The sequence below is a fragment of the Rhinatrema bivittatum genome, chromosome 5 (assembly GCF_901001135.1).
Source record: "Rhinatrema bivittatum chromosome 5, aRhiBiv1.1, whole genome shotgun sequence".
Taxonomy (NCBI): domain Eukaryota; kingdom Metazoa; phylum Chordata; class Amphibia; order Gymnophiona; family Rhinatrematidae; genus Rhinatrema; species Rhinatrema bivittatum.
Genome location: NC_042619.1, coordinates 270,985,054 through 271,003,423, shown reverse-complemented (window position 1 = coordinate 271,003,423; position 18,370 = coordinate 270,985,054). Strand labels below are relative to the sequence as shown.

General features: G+C 44.6%; 1 protein-coding gene across 1 annotated transcript in view; it reads right to left on the bottom strand.

The window, feature by feature from the left end:
• LOC115092429 (disintegrin and metalloproteinase domain-containing protein 9-like) overlaps positions 1 to 18,370 on the bottom strand; it is a 402,794-nt gene that overhangs the window by 346,765 nt on the left and 37,659 nt on the right. The window contains exons 3-4 of the mRNA XM_029603262.1: positions 7,429 to 7,508; positions 4,883 to 4,941 (exon numbers count right to left, since the gene is read on the bottom strand). Of these exons, the coding sequence (XP_029459122.1) occupies positions 4,883 to 4,941; positions 7,429 to 7,508 (139 nt within the window). The remainder of the gene's footprint in view (positions 1 to 4,882; positions 4,942 to 7,428; positions 7,509 to 18,370) is intronic.

Below are 18,370 nucleotides of genomic sequence, written 5' to 3'. Positions count from 1 at the left end.
TACTTGCATGACCAATAGAATGGTCTTCTGGGGTACCTTCTCATGCTTTTACAGGACAATTGACGCAGGGTCTCATGGTGGTCTTTCAACTGAGTTACTGCATCTTGTATCTTATCCCCAAAGAGATTGTCTCCAGTGCACGGGAGATCGGCAAGTGTGTCTTGGTCTTCAGGTCTTAAGTCAGAAGCCTTTAGTCAAGCCCATCTTCTAGCACTGATTCCTGTAGCTGACAAATGGGAAGCAGTCTCAAAGGAGTCATATGCTGCTCTTACTTCATACTTTCCTGCCTCAAGGCCCTTGTGGATAACGGCAGTCAGGGTTTCTTGTTGTAGCTAAGGCAATGAGTCTGCGAGGTCTTGGACCTGTTTCCAAAGATTTCTTTGGTACTGGATCATATATAGTTGGTAGGCGGCTCTACAGGACACCAACATGGAGCCTTGGAAAATTTTCTGACCCAGTCCATCCAAGAACTTCTGGTCCTTACCAGGGGGAGCTGAGGAATGTGGACGCAATCGCTTTGCCTTTTTCTGTGCAGATTTCCCAACTACAGATTGATGAGGTAGCTGCGGTTTTTGAAACCCTGGGGCATGTTGGACTAAATATGTCACATCTGTTTTCTTATTTACTAGAGGAACAGTGCCAGGATGCTTCATAGGCAGTGTAGGAGATCCAACAGGACTTCATGTACTGGAATTGCCATGATTTCCTTGGGGGCATCAACAAATTGTAGAACCTCCAAGGTCTTATGTCGTGTGTCCTCCTCCATCACCAGGTTGAAGAGGATGGTTTCAGACATTTCCTTGATGAAACTGGCAAAGGAAAGGTCCTCAGGAGGAGAGCGCTGTCTTTCCTCTGGAGGAGAAGGCTCTGAGAGTAAATCCTCTGATGTAGAGGTATCGGTATCCACATCGGAGATGGTTTTCAGGGTTGATGAGTCAGACGAACGGAATGAAATCACTATGAACCTGGAAGATGTTACTACAGATTGACAAACTAAAGAGTAGCAAATCACCTGGACCGGATGGTATGCATCCTAGGGTACTGAAGGAACTCAAAAATGAAATTTCTGATCTATTAGTTAAATTTTGTAACCTATCATTAAAATCATCCATTGTACCTGAAGACTGGAGGGTGGACAATGTAACCCCAATATTTAAAAAAAGGCTCCAGGGGTAATCCAGGTAACAATAGACCAGTGAGCCTGATTTCAGTGCCGGGAAAAATAGTGGAAACTATTCTCAAGATCAAAATCGTAGAGCAATAGAAAGACATGATTTAATGGAACACAGTCAACATGGATTTACCCAAGGGAAGTCTTGCCTAACAAATCTTCATTTTTTTGAAGGGGTTAATAAACATGTGGATAAAGGTGAACCAGTAGATGTAGTGTATTTGGATTTTCAGAAGGCGTTTCACAAGGTCCCTCATGAGAGGCTTCTACGAAAACTAAAAAGTCATGGGATAGGAGGCGATGTCCTTTCGCAGGACAGGAAACAGAGAGTAGGATTAAATGGTCAATTTTCTCAGTAGAAAAGGGTAAAGAGTGGAGTGCCTCAGGAATTTGTAATTGGACCGGTGCTTTTCAATATATATATAAATGATCTGAAAAGGAATTCGACGAGTGAGGTTATCAAATTTGCGGTGATACAAAATTATTCAGAGTAGTTAAATCACAAGCAGACTGTGATATATTACAGGAGGACCTTGCAAGACTGGAAGATTGGGCATCCAAATGGCAGATGAAATTTAATGTGAACAAGTGCAAGGTATTGCATATAGGGAAAAATAACCCTTACTGTAGTTACACGATGTTAGGTTCCATATTAGGAACTATCACCCAGGAAAAAGATCTAGGCATCATAGTGGATAATACTTTAAAATCGTCAGCTCAGTGTGCTGCAGCAGTCAAAAAAGCAAATAGAATGTTAGGAATTATTAGGAAGGGAATGCTTAATAGAACGGAAAATGTCATAATGCCTCTATATCGCTCCATGGTGAGACTGCACCTTGAATACTGTGTACAATTCTGGTCGCGCATCTCAAAAAAATATAGTTGCGATGGAGAAGGTACAGAGAAGGGTAACCAAAATGATAAAGGGGATGGAACAGCTCCCCTACGAGGAAAGGCTGAAGAGGTTAGGGCTGTTCAGCTTGGAGAAGAGACGGCTGAGGGGGATATGATAGAGGTCTTTAAGATCATGAGAGGTCTTGAACGAGTAGATATGACTCGGTTATTTACACTTTTGAATAATAGAAGGACTAGGGGGCATTCCATGAAGTTAGCAAGTAGCACATTTAAGACTAACCGGAGAAAATTCTTTTTCACTCAACGCACAATAAAGCTCTGGAATTTGTTGCCAGAGGATGTGGTTAGTGCAGTTAGTGTAGCTGGGTTCAAAAAAGGTTTGGATAAGTTCTTGGAGGAGAAGTCCATTAATGGCTATTAATCAAGTTTACTTAGGGAATAGCCACTGCTATTAATTGCATCAGTAGCATGGGATCTTCTTAGTGTTTGAGTAATTGCCAGGTTCTTTTGGCCTGGTTTGGCCTCTTTGGAAACAGGATGCTGGGCTTGATGGACCCTTTGTCGGACCCAGCATGGCAATTTTTTATGTTCTTATCCTCCTAGGGAGTCTCATGTCGAGATCCGGAAGGAGGGAGAATGTCCAAAACTCCAGGACGTGTGGGCATCGATGGAGGCATTGATGGCTTCGATGGAGGGTATATTGGCATCGATGGAGGCTTTGATGGAATCGATGGCATCGAGGGGAACGGTGGAAGTTTAGGTCCCAAGAGCCCCGATGGACCAGAAAGCAGTTCCGGCATCGATGGACCTGGAGCTGGAGTCAGACTGGAAGCAGTGTCGTTGTCCTCCGAGGAGCCCAGAATGGGTATCGGGAGCTGTGGAGGTCTCGATGGCCAACTCGGTGCCGATGGAATGGGCTGAGTCAGGAAAGCACCAATGAGGGTATCAAGTCGGTCCAGTAGTGGTGCAAATATCGATGGTTCTGGGGTTGGTGCCGGTATGAGGGCCGGCATCGATAGTGGTTGTAGATTCCAGAAGGCGAGGACTGCCTGGCGGACAAGGATGTCCAGTTCCTCCATAAAAGCTGGTGTGGATAGCGCAGCTACAGGGGGAGGCAGGCTCGGCATTACTGGCTCTTCTACAGGAGTTTGTGGAGGCACAGTACCGGCACCGATAATGGTGGGGAACACCTCGAGGTCTCAGGTGCAGAAGAGGATGGGGGCTCCTCTGCCTGGGCCTTCTTTGCAGGTGGCTCGATGGCCATAGACGCCGCTGCGATGTCGGTGCCGGCACCGGGAGTGGAATCGCTTTGGTGCCGGTGGCAATGTTTCCCTTGGTGCTCGGTCCGGTCCTTCCCCAGCACTGAGGATGATGCTACCAATGCCCTGGATGGCATCAGTGACGGACAATCACTGTCTCCCTGTCGTTCCCGGAAAGGCTTGTCGGTGGAAGGACCCTTACTCGCCGGTGATGATTGTGCGGAAGTCGATGGAGTTATTGATTTGAAGAGAGTCTCCATCTTATCCAGACGGGCACATTTGCCTTTTGGAGTCATTTGGGCGCATTCTGGACACCGAAGGACATTGTGCAAGAAGCCCAGACACAGTACACATGCGGTGTGAGGGACCGAGATGGGCATTGTTCGCAGACACTCTGGACACTTTCTAAACCTGGTCGCCATAATAAAAAGGGCGTGAAACAGTCTGTGGCCTTTGGGAACCGAGTGGTAAGATAGCAGGAAGCGACCGGAGACATGGGAAAGCACTCACCGAGCATTGGAGGAACACGAAGCGTGATGGGAGACCCCTGTTAGGGAACTTTTAAGAAGTAAAACTTCAAGTTTTTCCGTGAGCAAAAACGGTGAGAGAAATCTCACAGAGCTCCTAACCTGCGAGGCAAACTGCAGCGCGGAAAAAAAGAAACTGAAGGGAGACTCCTGTGGCCACAGGCATTATGGCATGCTGGGCATGCTCAGTGTGCCAGTCAAAGTTCTAGAAACTTTGACAAAAGTGTTCCGTGTCAGGGCTCCGTCTGATGATGTCACCCACATGTGAGGACTACCATCCTGCTTGTCCTGGGAGAATACATGTGCCTGTGTGCGTGCATCCACATATCTGCATATGTAGGTATATGCGCACTTGTTTTTAAGGTTACACTCTTGAAGGTGGATTTTAAAAAGTGCACACATGCGTCCATGTGCGTGCAGTTCCTGATGCGTGCACATGGACACACTGATTTTATAACATGCGCACATCGCTGCATGTATATTATAAAATATGATTTCCGCGCACAAATGCGCACACTAATTTTATAATTGGCGTGCACATGTGCGGGCGGGTATCTGTCACGCGTGCAATGGGGGGATATTTAAAAAATATGTGATTGCGATGCAGGTAGGCCTTTCCCAGTTCCCTAACCCTCCCTCTTCCCCTCTCCTCCCTGACCCCTAACCTAACTCTACCTAGCCCCTAACTTTTTATTTTAATACTTACTGCTCCTGCTATAATGGCACTGTCCCGCCCCAGCCCTGCCCTCCCCATCCAGACCATGCCCCCCCAGCCCGCCCCTTTTACTTGGCCCGGTACTTTTGCGTTTAATGGGGATTATGCGCAAGGCCGAGCCCTTTGTAAAATGTGCACAGTGCGCACAGGGCCCAGCCACGCATGTAACCCACTATTTTTACGCGCGCAGGCCTTTTAAAATTGGCTGTTTTTGCTGTGCCCAACAGCTGAACAGGATGGGGGCTACAGATAATTTTTGATAAGACTCCAGAAAGTGCTGCTACCTTAGTGCTTATAAAAAGCTACAGATCTTTAAAAGAGACCTGATGGGTAAAAAGCAAAATCATGGACTTACTCCTTTTTCAGGTGGATAATGTGCTCTTTTCCTTGCATCTTAATGGCATATGACACCATCTTCTCAAGTATCCAAAAGCAAAAGAGAAACCAAAAGAATCAACAGCTAATATTACCAAAATCATCATTTTAACTCTATAGTTGTCAATGCCATTAAATTTACTCTGTAAGAAATGTCAGTTTGCAACTATGAATGATTTTCAAGACAAATTAGTTGCTAAAAAACAGTAAAGGATATCGCAGATAAAGCCTAGTTAGATGTGAACAATGTAGGAGAGTCCTTTCTTAACATTTTAGGCATCTGTCTCAGATGAGTTTTCACTGGGGTGAGCAAAAGTATTGAGTTGTGGCCCCCCTTACATTCATGCAATTGATTGGGGCCCCCCAAGATGAGTTATTATACTGTTATATATATACACTAGAGATGTGTATCGTGTGATCGATCGTCTTAATGATCGATTTCGGCTGGGGGGGGGGAGGGAATCGGATCGTCGCGGTTTTGTTTTTTAAAATATCGTGTAAATCGTAAATCGGGGGAGGGCGGGAAAACCGGCACACTAAAACATCGCTAAAACCCACCCTGACCCTTTAAAATAAATCCCCCACCCTCCCGAACCCCCCCAAAATGTCTTAAATTACCTGGGGTCCAGTGGGGGGGTCCCGTTGTGATCTTCCACTCTCGGGCCACGAGTGCGTTGATAGAAAATGGCGCTGGCGCTACCTTTGGCAAAGGTAGCGCCATTTTGGGGGGGGTTCGGGAGGGTGGGGGATTTATTTTAAAGGGTCGGGGTGGGTTTTAGGGATGTTTTAGTGTGCCGGTTTTCCCGCCCTCCCCCTTCCCCCGATTTACAATTTTTGAGGATAAATCGGTGGAATTCCTATTAAATATCGCTTCTAACGATTTTTGACGATTTAAAATATATCGGACGATATTTTAAATCGTCAAAAAACGATTCACATCCCTAATATATACACACACACACATGGTATCTACCAGGCAGCCACATCACCAGCCAGAGGCTCAAAACTCTCCCTTTGTTTCTCTTCATGTAGAGAAAGCACACACACATACACACAGAGAGGCAGAGACACCCACACCCAGACAGACACAGGGAAAAACAGATACCTCATATATCCCCAAACAGACACCAACATCCCACTCCCAGATCGAAAGACAAAGTGAAATGGAGGCTCGAAGGACATAGACAGATATCCACACATAGACACAGACATAGCTACCCCAAATCCAGACACAAAGAGACAAAGAGAACCCACTGCCAGATATAGACATCCCACAAAGAGAGAGAAACTCAATACTCAGACAAGCACAGAGACACAAGAGATACCACATCTATACAGAAACACTACATCCAGTCAGCGAGAGAAACACAGGCAGACACCACATCCAGCCAAAGAGACACATACAGGCAGACAGACCACAACACACACAGAACATAGAACAAACATGAAGACCACAGCACACCAGACAAACAAGACACACACTCCACACCCAGACAGACCACACACCTACAATGGTTTTTCAAAAAACTTAGATGCCAGCAAACATTTTTAGGAGAAAAATTCTATCCCACCCTGCCCAACTTTTTTTCTTTTTGTTTTTGTTTTTTCCTGTTTTCACTAATTTTTCCTGTTTTTCTATTTTCTTAGTTTTCTCATTTTTTTTAATTTTATGTTTTACTTATTTAACTTTATTTATTTATTTTTTTTTACATTTTTTGCCTTTATTCTCCTACCCCTATTGCTTCATTCTCTTTTACCTCTTTGCCCATTCCCCTACCCTACCTTAAAATGTCTTTTCCCTCAGGTGGGCAACAGCTGTGCTCTCTCCCTGGGTAGAGAACTAGAAGCAGCAGGAACTCCTCCTGGGCTGAGGGTGGCAGCTCTTCCTGGGCTATGTCCAGTTTTGCAACAGAGCTCCCTGTCCAAACCCATCACAGCAAGCTTCTCTCCCCAACCCACCAAAAGAGATGCATGGCTAAGCAACGATGTCACTATACTCTTGCAGCTCCCTCCCTCCAGAGCTTGCAGTACCTTCACAGTAACGAGACTCAACAATGTAGCCATTTTTTTTGTTCCCTAATTGGACAACCAACGTGCCTTCCTTTAGGATTGTTCATGCCCCCCTGGTGGGGGGGGGGGGGGTGCTTACCTCCCAGCTTGCTCGCCCAAGTTATACTTTTTTGATGGCGTGGGGAGCAGGGGAGAGGTGGGAATTGTACAAATGAAGGACTTGTCCATTTTACAACTTGCATCATCCACTACTGATGGAATCTGCAGTTTCTTATGCCTTTAGTGCCAGGAGTTATTATGGATCGATATAAAGACTGAATTGTTTGAGCACTTTCAAATCTATAACTTAATAAGATTCATTTTGTGGTGTCTCAATGCAAAGTGAATATGGTACTGTTGGGCATATATACTTGTGAAAAAGGAAGGAAATGTATGAAACAGAGTGGTATAATTGAAATGGTATACGCAGATATAATGATTCCAAGATAAATCTCTCTTAATTACAAGATACGTTACCAGTTCATCACTCATATTTGATGTTATCTTCTGTGGAATTACAGTCTCATAAGATGATAGGGAAAATTGTGTGTTGACACCTTTGGAAACAAAATTTCAAAAATTGTTCCTATTGATTTATAAAACAGTTTAAATAGTATTCTTTCATACTATAGTTCTCTGAGGGCAAGCAGGATACTATCATATATGGGAAATATCTGCCAATGGAGTCCAGCCCATTGTTTTTCTCAATCTCAGTACTGTACTTTTAAAAATGTTCTACTGAGTATGTGTGAGATTTCTCATGTCTGTGGTGTGTGTGTGGACCTACCTTCGGCTTCATTTTCCGTATAGCCAATGGTTGTTGTCATCTCCATGGAGTGAATCACTAGTCTCTCTTTCTTTTTCTATGCCTTTGTAGCTTCAGTTGTCATTTTTCTATAGAAGATGCTCTCTCTTTGCCTATTTTAATCTTTAATCATGCTTTTTGACATGTTAAATTTTTCTTAAATTTTTTTGTGTTAGCTCTGCTTAAGGCCTAGCAATCCTAAAAGCTTAGATGGCCCTTTTCATTTTGCTGCAATTGATTCTTTTGATTTCATCAAAGGAGAACCAAAGGAGAGCATCTTCAGTGAATTCCTCCAGTGCAGATACATGATAGAAACATAGAAACAGAAATGACGGCAGAAAAAGACCAATAGGCCCATCCAGTCTGCCCAGCAAGCTTTCACACTTATTTTCTCATACTTATCTGTTACTCCGACCACTGAGTTCAGGGCCCTTATTGGTAACTTTTTTGATTCTAATTTCCTTCCACCCCCTCCATTGATGCAGAGAGCAGTGTTGGAGCTGCATCAAAATGAAGTATAAGGCTTAATGTTTGAGGGTAGTAACCGTCATATCGAGCAAGTTACCCCAATCTTTGTATACTCATACTGCTCAGATCAATGTCTTGTTAGATGTTATCTGGATGTAAATCCTATTTCTTCATTCCCCCTGCCTTTGAAGCAGTGAGCTGCGCTGGATGCATTCAAAGTGAAGTATCAGGCTTAATTTGTTAGGGGTAGTAACAGCTGCAATAAGCAAGCTACTCCCATGCTTATTTGTTTACCTAGACTGTGCAATTCAGTCCTTGTTGGTTGTTGTCTGAATATAAATCCTCTTTTCTTCATTCCCCCTTACGCTGAAGCAGTGAGCTGCGCTGGATATACTTTTCAAGTGAAGTAACAGGCTTAATTGGTTCAGGGTAGTAACCACCGCAACAAACAAGCTACTCCCACGCTTATTTGTTTACTTAGACTGTGCAATTCAATCCTTGTTGGTTGTTGTCTGAATGTAAATCCTCTTATCTTCATTCCCCCCTGCCGTTGAAGCAGAGATCTACACTGGATATGCATTGAAAGTGTTTTGGGGGGGTAGCCGCTGCCAACAAGCAAGCTACTCCCAAGCTTATTTGTTTACCCAGACTATGTTACCTTGTTGGTTGTTGCCTGAATGCAAATCCCCTTTTCCACATTTCATCTTGCCGTTGAAGCATAGAGCAATGTTGGAGTCGCATTAACTGTGTGAACATTTATTGAATAAGGGCATTAATTACCAGGTAGTGGCCATCATTCCCACAAGCCACCCCCATACCTCTTCTCTTCATTCCCATCCTTCAGGCTTTATGGATCCACAGTGTTTATCCCACGTCCCTTTGAAATCCTTCACAGTTTTGGTCTTCACCACTTCCTACTTCCTCCGGAACAGTGTTCCAGGCATCCACCACTCTCTCCGTGAAGAAATACTTCCTGACATTGGTTCTGAATCTTCCTCCCTGGAGTTTTAAATCGTGACCCCTGGTTCTGTTGATTTTTTTTTCCAGCGGAAAAGGTTTGTCGTTGACTTTGGATCATTAAAACCTTTCAAGTATCTGAATGTCTGTATCATAACACCCCTGCTCCTCCTTTCCTCCAGGGTATACATATTTAGATTCTTCAATCTCTTCTCATAAGTCATTCGATGAAGACCATCTACCTTTTTGGTTGCCCTTCTCTGGACCGCCTCCATCCTGTCTCTGTCCCTTCGGAGATACAGTCTCCAGAACTGAGCACAGTACTCCAGGTGAGGCCTTACCAAGGACCTGTACAAGGGGATAATTACTTCCCTTTTCTTACTCGATATTCCTCTCTCTATGCAGCCCAGCATTCTTCTGGCATTAGCTATTGCCTTGTCACATTGTTTTGCCGACTTCAAATCATTAGATACTAACACCCAAAGGTCTCTCTCCTGCTCCGTGCACATCAGCCCTTCACCCCCCATTGAATACATTTATTTCGGATTTCCACACCCCATATCCATGACTCTGCACTTCTTGGCATTGAATCTCAGCTGCCATAACTTTGAACAGTCTTCCAGCTTCCTTAAATTCCGTCTCATTCTCTCCACTCTTTCCGGCATGTCCACCATGTTGCAGATCTTAGTATCATCCGCAAGTAGACAAACCTTACCTTCTATCCCGTCCACGATGTTGCTCACAAAGATATTGAACAGGACTGGTCCCAACACCAACCCTTGCGGCACTCTGCTCATCACCACTTTCTTTAGAGTAAGTTCCATTTACCATCACACATTGTCTTCTGTCCTTCAACCAGTTTGCTATCCAGGCCACCACCTTGGCACTCACACCCAAGCTTCTCGTTTTATTCACAAGCCTCCTGTGCGGGACCGTATAAAAAGCCTTGCTAAAATCCAAGTAGATGACATCAAGCGCTCTTCCTCGATCCATTTCCTTAGTCACCCAATCAAAAAAGTCGATCAGATTTATCTGACTGGACCTTCCCTTGGTGAAACCATGCTGCCTCTGGTCCATCAATTCTGCTGTTTATAGATAGTTCACTATTATTTCCTTCAGCAGCAACTCCAATACTTTTCCCACCATCGAGGTAAGGCTAACCGGCCTGTAGTTTCCAGCCTCCTCTCTGCTCCCACTCTTGTGAAGTGGGATTACCATCACTCTTCTCCAATCAATCGGCACCACTCCCGTTTCCAGGGATCTATTGAACAGGTCACACAGCGGAGCCGCCAGCACGTCTCTAAACTCCCACAGTATCCTTGGAAAGGTGTTGAGATAGTGTGATTTGGTTTGATTAGGTACCAACATTTGATAATCAAGAGAGCAGTGAGTCACTCTGGCTGACTAACTGAGGTTAGACTGTTTGGATTTCCCAACCCTCCCACCCCTCGCCCACCCACCCCTAGCTCATCCTTTATAGGCAGGTGCCACTTTCACAAAAAAAACAAAACAAAAAAACAAAAAACAACAAAAACTTTATTGAGAGTTTGATCAGTCCCTTGTAGGCCACTACCAGACATATAGTGAATTCACTAATACATTTAAAGGACATTAATTAGACAGATTCATACTCCCATAGCAACCTAAAACTTAACTAGGAACTGAACAAAATTGAGATGAAGGCAGCAGTCCAGCAGCAAGAGGGGGGCTTCCCAGTCTTTTGCATCGAGTGTCACATGTATGATTTTTTACCCGCCAGTTGTACATGTGCATGCGATGCAAAGAGCTCCTGGCTCTCAGAGAATGAGTCAGATCTCTGGAGGCTAGAGTGGCAGACCTGGAAGAGCTGAGGCAGACAGAGAGGTATATAGATGAGACCTTCAGGGACATAGTAGCCAAGTCCCAACTTCAGACTGGCAGCCCTGGTGCTGCCTTGGAGGAAGAAGGTCTCATGATTGGAAAGCATCAACCGGATGTAGCAGGAAAGGATCCTGTAGCAAGGACCTGCTCTATAGGGGATGCATTGTCCTTTCGCACCAAGGATATCTCCCCAAGGCCTACTGCCCAGGAGGGAAGGGTTAGGTCGGCCGTCATAGTTGGTGATTCGATTATTAGGAATGTAGATAGCTGGGTGGCTGGTGAGCATGAGGATCGCCTGGTAACATGCCTACCTGGTGCGAAAGTGATGGACCTCACGTGTCACCTAGATAGGATTTCAGACAGTGCTGGGGAGGAGACGGCTGTTGTGGTACATGTGGGCACCAATGACATAGGAAAATGTGGGAGGGAGGTTCCGGAAGCCAAATTTAGGCTCTTAGGTAGAAAGCCTAAATCCAGAACCTCCAGGGTAGCATTCTCTGAAATGCTCCCTGTTCCACGCGCAGGTCATCAGAGGCAGGCAGAGCTCCGGAGTCTCAATGCGTGGATGAGACGATGGTGCAAGGAAGAGGGATTCAGTTTTGTTAGGAACTGGGGAACTTTTTGGGGAAGGGGGAGTCTCTTCCGAAGGGATGAGCTCCATCTTAACCAGGGTAGAACCAGACTGCTGACGCTAACCTTTAAAAAGGAGATAGAGCAGCTTTTAAACTAGAACAAAGGGGAAAGCCGACAGTTGCTCAGCAGTGCATGGTTCAGAGAGAGGTATCTTCAAAAGATACTAATGATGCATTAGAATGAGGGCATCCCGAAAGTGAGTTCCAATAATAAGAAAAGTAGTCCAAGTGCCTGTAACTAAAAACTCACCTGAGCTAAAAAATTCTAACTTATCCCTATCAATTAAAAAGCAGAATGAAAATACAAATAAAAAACAAATTTTGAAATGTTTGTATGCTAATGCCACAAGTCTAAGAAGATGGGAGAATTAGAATGTATAGTAGTGAATGATGACATAGACTTAATTGGCATCTCAGAGACATAGTGGAAGGAGGACAACCAATGGGACAGTGCTATACCGGGGTACAAATTATATCGCAATGACAGAGAGGAGCACCCAGGAGGCGGTGTGGCGTTTTATGTCTGGGGTGGCATAGAGTCCAACAGGTTAAACATCCTGCATGAGACCAAATGCATAATTGAATCTTTATGGGTAGAAATCCCTTATGTGTCGGGGAAGACTATAGTGATAGGAGTATACTATCATCCACCTGGTCAAGATGGTGAGACGGACAGTGAAATGCTAAGAAAAATTAGAGAAACTAACCAAATTGGTAGTGCGGTAATAATGGGAGACTTCAATTACCCCAATATTGACTGGGTAAATGTATCATCGGGACACGCTAGAGAGATAATATTCCTGGATGGAATAAATGATAGCTTTATGGAGCAATTGGTTCAGGAATCGACGAGAGAGGGAGCAATTTTAGATCTAATTCTCAGTGGAGCACAGGATTTGGTGAGAGAGGTAACGGTGGTGGTGCCGCTTGGCAATAATGATTATAATGTGATCAAATTTGAATTAATGACTGGAAGAGAAACAGTATGCAAATCCATGGCTCTCGTGCTAAACTTTCAAAAAGGAAATTTTGATAAAATGAGAAAAATTGTTAGAAAAAACTGAAAGGAGCAGCTACAAAAGTAAAAAGTGTGCAAGAGGCATGGTCATTGTTAAAAAATACCATTCTAGAAGCACAGTCCAGATGAATTCCACACATTAAGAAAGGTGGAAAGAAGGCAAAACGATTACCGGCATGGTTAAAAGGGGAGGTAATAGAAGCTATTTTAGCCAAAAGATCGTCATTCAAAAGTTGGAAGAAGGATCCAACAGAAGAAAATAGGATAATGCGTAAACGTTGGCAAGTTAAATGTAAGACATTGATAGGACAGGCTAAGAGAGAATTTGAAAAGAAGTTGGCTGTAGAGGCAAAAACTCACAGTAAAAACTTTTTAAAATATATCCGAAGGAGAAAGCCTGTGAGGGAGTCAGTTGGACCACTAGATGATCGAGGGGTTAAAGGGGCACTTAGAGAAGATAAGGCCATCGCGGAAAGATTAAATTATTTCTTTGCTTCGATGTTTACTGAAGAGGATGTTGGGGAGGTACCCGTACTGGCGAAGGTTTTCATGGGTAATGATTCAGAGGGACTGAATCAAATCACGGTGAACCTAGAAGATGTGGTAGACTTGATTGACAAACTAAAGAGTAGTAAATCACCTGGACTGGATGGTATACACCCCAGAGTTCTGAAAGAACTAAAAAATGAAATTTCAGACCTATTAGTAAAAATTTGTAACCTATCATTAAAATCATCCATTGTACCTGAAGACTGGAGGATAGCAAATGTAACCCCAATATTTAAAAAGGGCTCCAGGGGCGATCCGGGAAACTATAGACCAGTTAGCCTGACTTCAGTACCAGGAAAAATAGTGGAAAGTGTTCTAAACATCAAAATCACAGAACATATAGAAAGACATGGTTTAATGGAACAAAGTCAGCATGGCTTTACCCAAGGCAAGTCTTGCCTCACAAATCTGCTTCACTTTTTTGAAGGAGTTAATAAACATGTGGATAAAGGTGAACCGGTAGATGTAGTATACTTGGAATTTCAGAAGATGTTTGACAAAGTTCCTCATGAGAGGCTTCTAGGAAAAGTAAAACGTCATGGGATAGTTGGCTACCAAAATGATAAGGGGAATGGAACAGCTCCCCTATGAGGAAAGACTAAAGAGGTTAGAACTTTTTAGCTTGGAGAAGAGATGGCTGAGGGGGGATATGATAGAGATGTTTAAAATCATGAGAGGTCTAGAATGGGTAGATGTGAATCAGTTATTTACTCTTTCGGATAATAGAAAGACTAGGGGGCACTCCATGAAGTTAGCATGTGGCACATTTAAAACTAATCGAGAAAAGTTCTTTTTCACTCAACACACAATTAAACTCTGGAATTTGTTGCCAGAGGATGTGGTTAGTGCAGTTAGTATAGCTGGGTTTAAAAAAGGATTGGATACATTCTTGGAGGAGAAGTCCATTACCTGCTATTAATTAAGTTGACTTGGAAAATAGCCACTGCTATTACTAGCAACTAGGGATGTGAATCGTTTTTTGACGATTTAAAATATCGTCCGATATATTTTAAATCGTCAAAAATCATTAGAGCCGTGATACAATAACAATTCCCCCGATTTATCGTCAAAAAATTGTAAATCGGGGGAAGGGGAAGGGGGAGGGCGGGAAAACCGGCACACTAAAACAACCCTAAAACCCACCCCGATCCTTTAAAATAAATCCCCCACCCTCCCGAACCCCCCCAAAATGCCTTAAATTACCTGGGGTCCAGAGGAAGGGTCCCGGTGTGATCTTTTACTCTTGGACCTCCGTTCGTTGTAGAAATGGCGCCGGCGCTACCTTTGACCTGTCATATGACAGGTCAAAGGTAGCGCCGGCGCCATTTTGTTTTTTTGTCCCCCGACGTCAGGAGCGTAGGAGATCGCTCCCGGACCCCCGCTGGACCCCCAGGGACTTTTGGCCAGCTTGGGGGGGCCTCCTGACCCCCACAAGACTTGCCAAAAGTCCAGCGGGGGTCCGGGAACGACTTCCTGCACACGAATCGTTTTTCCGCAAAATGGCGCCAGCCGTACGGCAACACGATTCGACTGCAGGAGGTCGTTCCGGATCCCCGCTGGACTTTTGGCAAGTCTTGTGGGGGTCAGGAGGCCCCCCCAAGCTGGCCAAAAGTCCCTGGGGGTCCAGCGGGGGTCCGGGAGCGATCTCCTACGCTCCTGCTGTCGGGGGACAAAAAAACAAAATGGCGCCGGCGCTACCTTTGCCCTGTCATATGACAGGGCAAAGGTAGCGCCGGCGCTATTTCTACAACGCACGGAGGTCCGAGAATAAAAGATCACACCGGGACCCTTCCTCTGGACCCCAGGTAATTTAAGGCATTTTGGGGGGGTTCGGGAGGGTGGGGGATTTATTTTAAAGGGTCGGGGTGGGTTTTAGGGTTGTTTTAGTGTGCCGGTTTTCCCGCCCTCCCCTTCCCCTCCCCCCCCCCACTGGACCCCAGGTAATTTAAGGCATTTTGGGAGGGTTCGGGAGGGTGGGGGATTTATTTTAAAGGGTCGGGGTGGGTTTTAGGGATGTTTTAGTGTGCCGGTTTTCGATTTACACGATTTACACGATATTTAAAAAACCCAAACTGCGACGATCCGATTCCCTCCCCCTCCCAGCTGAAATCGATCGTTAAGACGATCGATCACACGATTCACATCTCTACTAGCAACGGTAACATGGAATAGACTTAGTTTTTGGGTACTTGCCAGGTTCTTATGGCCTGGATTGGCCACTGTTGGAAACAGGATGCTAGGCTTGATGGACCCTTGGTCTGACCCAGTATGGCATGTTCTTATGTTCTTATCCTAGGATAAACCTCCTCAGGCCCCATGGCTTTGACCACCTTTAGTTTACCTAGCTCTTCCCATACATTCTCTTCTGTAAACGGAGTTTCATCCATTCCACTCCCCTCCAGTTTCTTGTTAACTAACGATGGTCCTTCTCCGGGTCTTCTTTAGTGAACACCGAACTGAAGTATTTGTTTAATATTTCTGCCATTTCTTCATCTGTCTCCACCCATTGATCCTTTTCACCTTTCAATTTCAGTGTATCACTTTGGACTTTTCTCCTTTCACTGATGTATTTGAAAAATGTTTTGTCACCGCGCTTTACCTCTTTGGCAATCCTTTCTTCTGCTTGGATTTTCGCTTTCTTGATTACTTTCTTCATCTCCCTCAGTTCCACCAGATAGTCTTCCTTGTGATCCTCACTTTGGGATCCTTTATCTTTCTTAAATGCTGTTCTTTTATCTTATCAGCCACCTTCTTTGTGAAGCAGATAGGTTTCATTCTTTTCTTGCATTTCTTTACTTTTCTAGCATATATATTAGTCGCTTCGGTAATTGCTCCTTTTAGTTTGTCCCACTGTTGTTTCACATCTCTTGTTTTCTCCCAGCCTTCTAGTTCTTTCTCCAGGTACTTTCCCATTTCAACAGTCTATGTTTTTGAAACACAAAACGTCATTGTGCGACTTCTCCGTATTCTATTAGTGATATGAAACCATACCGTTTGATGATCACTGTTGCTGAGGTGAGTGCCCGCCTGGACGTCAGAGACATTATCTCCATTAGTGAGCACTAAATCGAGTATAGCTCCCTCCCTCGTAGACTCCATTACCATTTGTTTGAACAGAGCCCTTGCAGGGTATCCACTATCTCTCTACTACTGTTAGATTCCACAGTAGGGATTCTCCAATCCACATCCGGCAGATTAAAATCTCCAATAATCACCACTTCTCCCTTCTTCCCCATCTTTTGGATGTCTTCAACCAGATCTCTTTCTAGTACTTCCATTTGATTTGGAGGTCTGTAAACCACTCCAATAAAAAAACGGATGCCCCATCATCCTTTTTTAGGATGGCCCATAAAGCTTCTTCTTTGCCCCACTATCCTTGCAGCTCGGATGCTTGGATATTGTTTTTGACATAAAGACAGTGATGTCCACTACAGATCCACACAATATCTGGGTTTGCCTGAGGGGATGGACATGATATCTCTGGTTGCAGCTTCTTGTTTCAAGAAGACTCCTAGAGGATGTCAGACCCACTTTGAGCACATGGAGAAATTGATTTATAGACATTGGCATCACAGGCATTGAAATTGAAAAGACTCGGACTACTCGGCTGGTGCATCAACATCAAAAGAAGATCAATCTTCATTGAAGTGAAGAATTGGTAAAGGTGAAGGAGACAGATCATCTAGCTGCTCTGACAGCAATGAAAGTGAAGGGTTCTGCTTCATTGGTAACAGCATCAGGGGGATTCGACATCAACTCATCAAGCAAAGGTGAAGAAGTATCAACACTGATGCATGATATTGGGAGCAAGGAAATACTGACTGCAGCTGTATGTCTTCTGAAGCATCCCTGCAAAGAGAGCCACTTACCCACAGCACACTGAGGTTTTGCTTCTGTTTACAGGTGCTCATGGTGCAGCCATCACATGTGACCACTCTTCTTGCACCCCATGCCATTTTGACAATAGAAATATTTGAGGAGAATAGAAAGATCTAGGAAGGGTGACTTGCAGTCTGGCTAATTTCAGTGTTTCAACATCATCAATGTTGATACAGGGTGAGATTCATTCAATTCTGGAAACTCTTGCTGACCCTGGAAATATAGAATCAATGCCGCAATCTGGAGATGTGTGTGCTTCAATTCCCACCACATCACTGTCAATCTCTAACACACTGGGACAAGATGTCTCACCAAGGTGCAGGGATTTATTGGAGACTAGACTCCAGCAGTCAAAAGGAAATGTCACAGAGGCCTTATCTGCTAGCCAGGTACAGACTCGGATAACTCTGACCCCTTATTCTTACTTGGAGTCTAAGCATTCTTGGGGTTGTGGTTATACATCTGAGAACTACTCTGACCAGTAAGAGTCTACAGATCTCCCTTCACATAGCTCTTCTCCACAGGAAAGGTAAAAGTCTCCACTGGAGAACCTCTGTTTTGCTGAGTTTGTGATGTGTTCATGGACCATTGGGTTAAGGCAGGGTTGACACAACCCACAGGGAGGAGCTCTGCAGGCCCCTACCGTCGGCATGTGGACCCAGATAAGGCAGAGGCCAAACTGAAGCTTCGCCTTTACCAGCCTTTGTTCACCTTGGGTTGAGCCTTTGGGTACCAGGACTGGCAGGTCTTAGGAGGAGCCTCTGTGGATTGTGAAAAGATTAATCGATGTAGGTGGTGTAGAGAGGAGTGAGGCCAGGCATATCCAGTGACAGGTTGTAGTCAGTGGCAGGTGGCATTCAGGGATGCCCAGGAGGCAGGCAATGGCTAATACCAGGTATCCATCTAAAGGGAAAGGTGGGATAGATAGACAGGGCAGGAAGGCAAGAAGTAGAGCAGGCGGCCAGACGAAAAGACGTAGAAGAACTTAAGAACTGAGGAACTGAAGACATGACCACAGGAACTGAAGGATGAAGACAAGGAACACTGAAACTGAAGAAAGAAAAACAAGATGCTGAAGATACAGGAACCGAAGACAGGATGTGTAGGCAATTCACACTACTTAATAAAGCTGACAGACCTGTTGCCGAGGCCAATTGTGACAGTAGCATTGCCTTTTTAAAAGGCCTTAGGCTGACGTCATCAATAGGGGCAATGGGGATGGGGTTTCCCACCGCAGTCCCTTTAAATTCA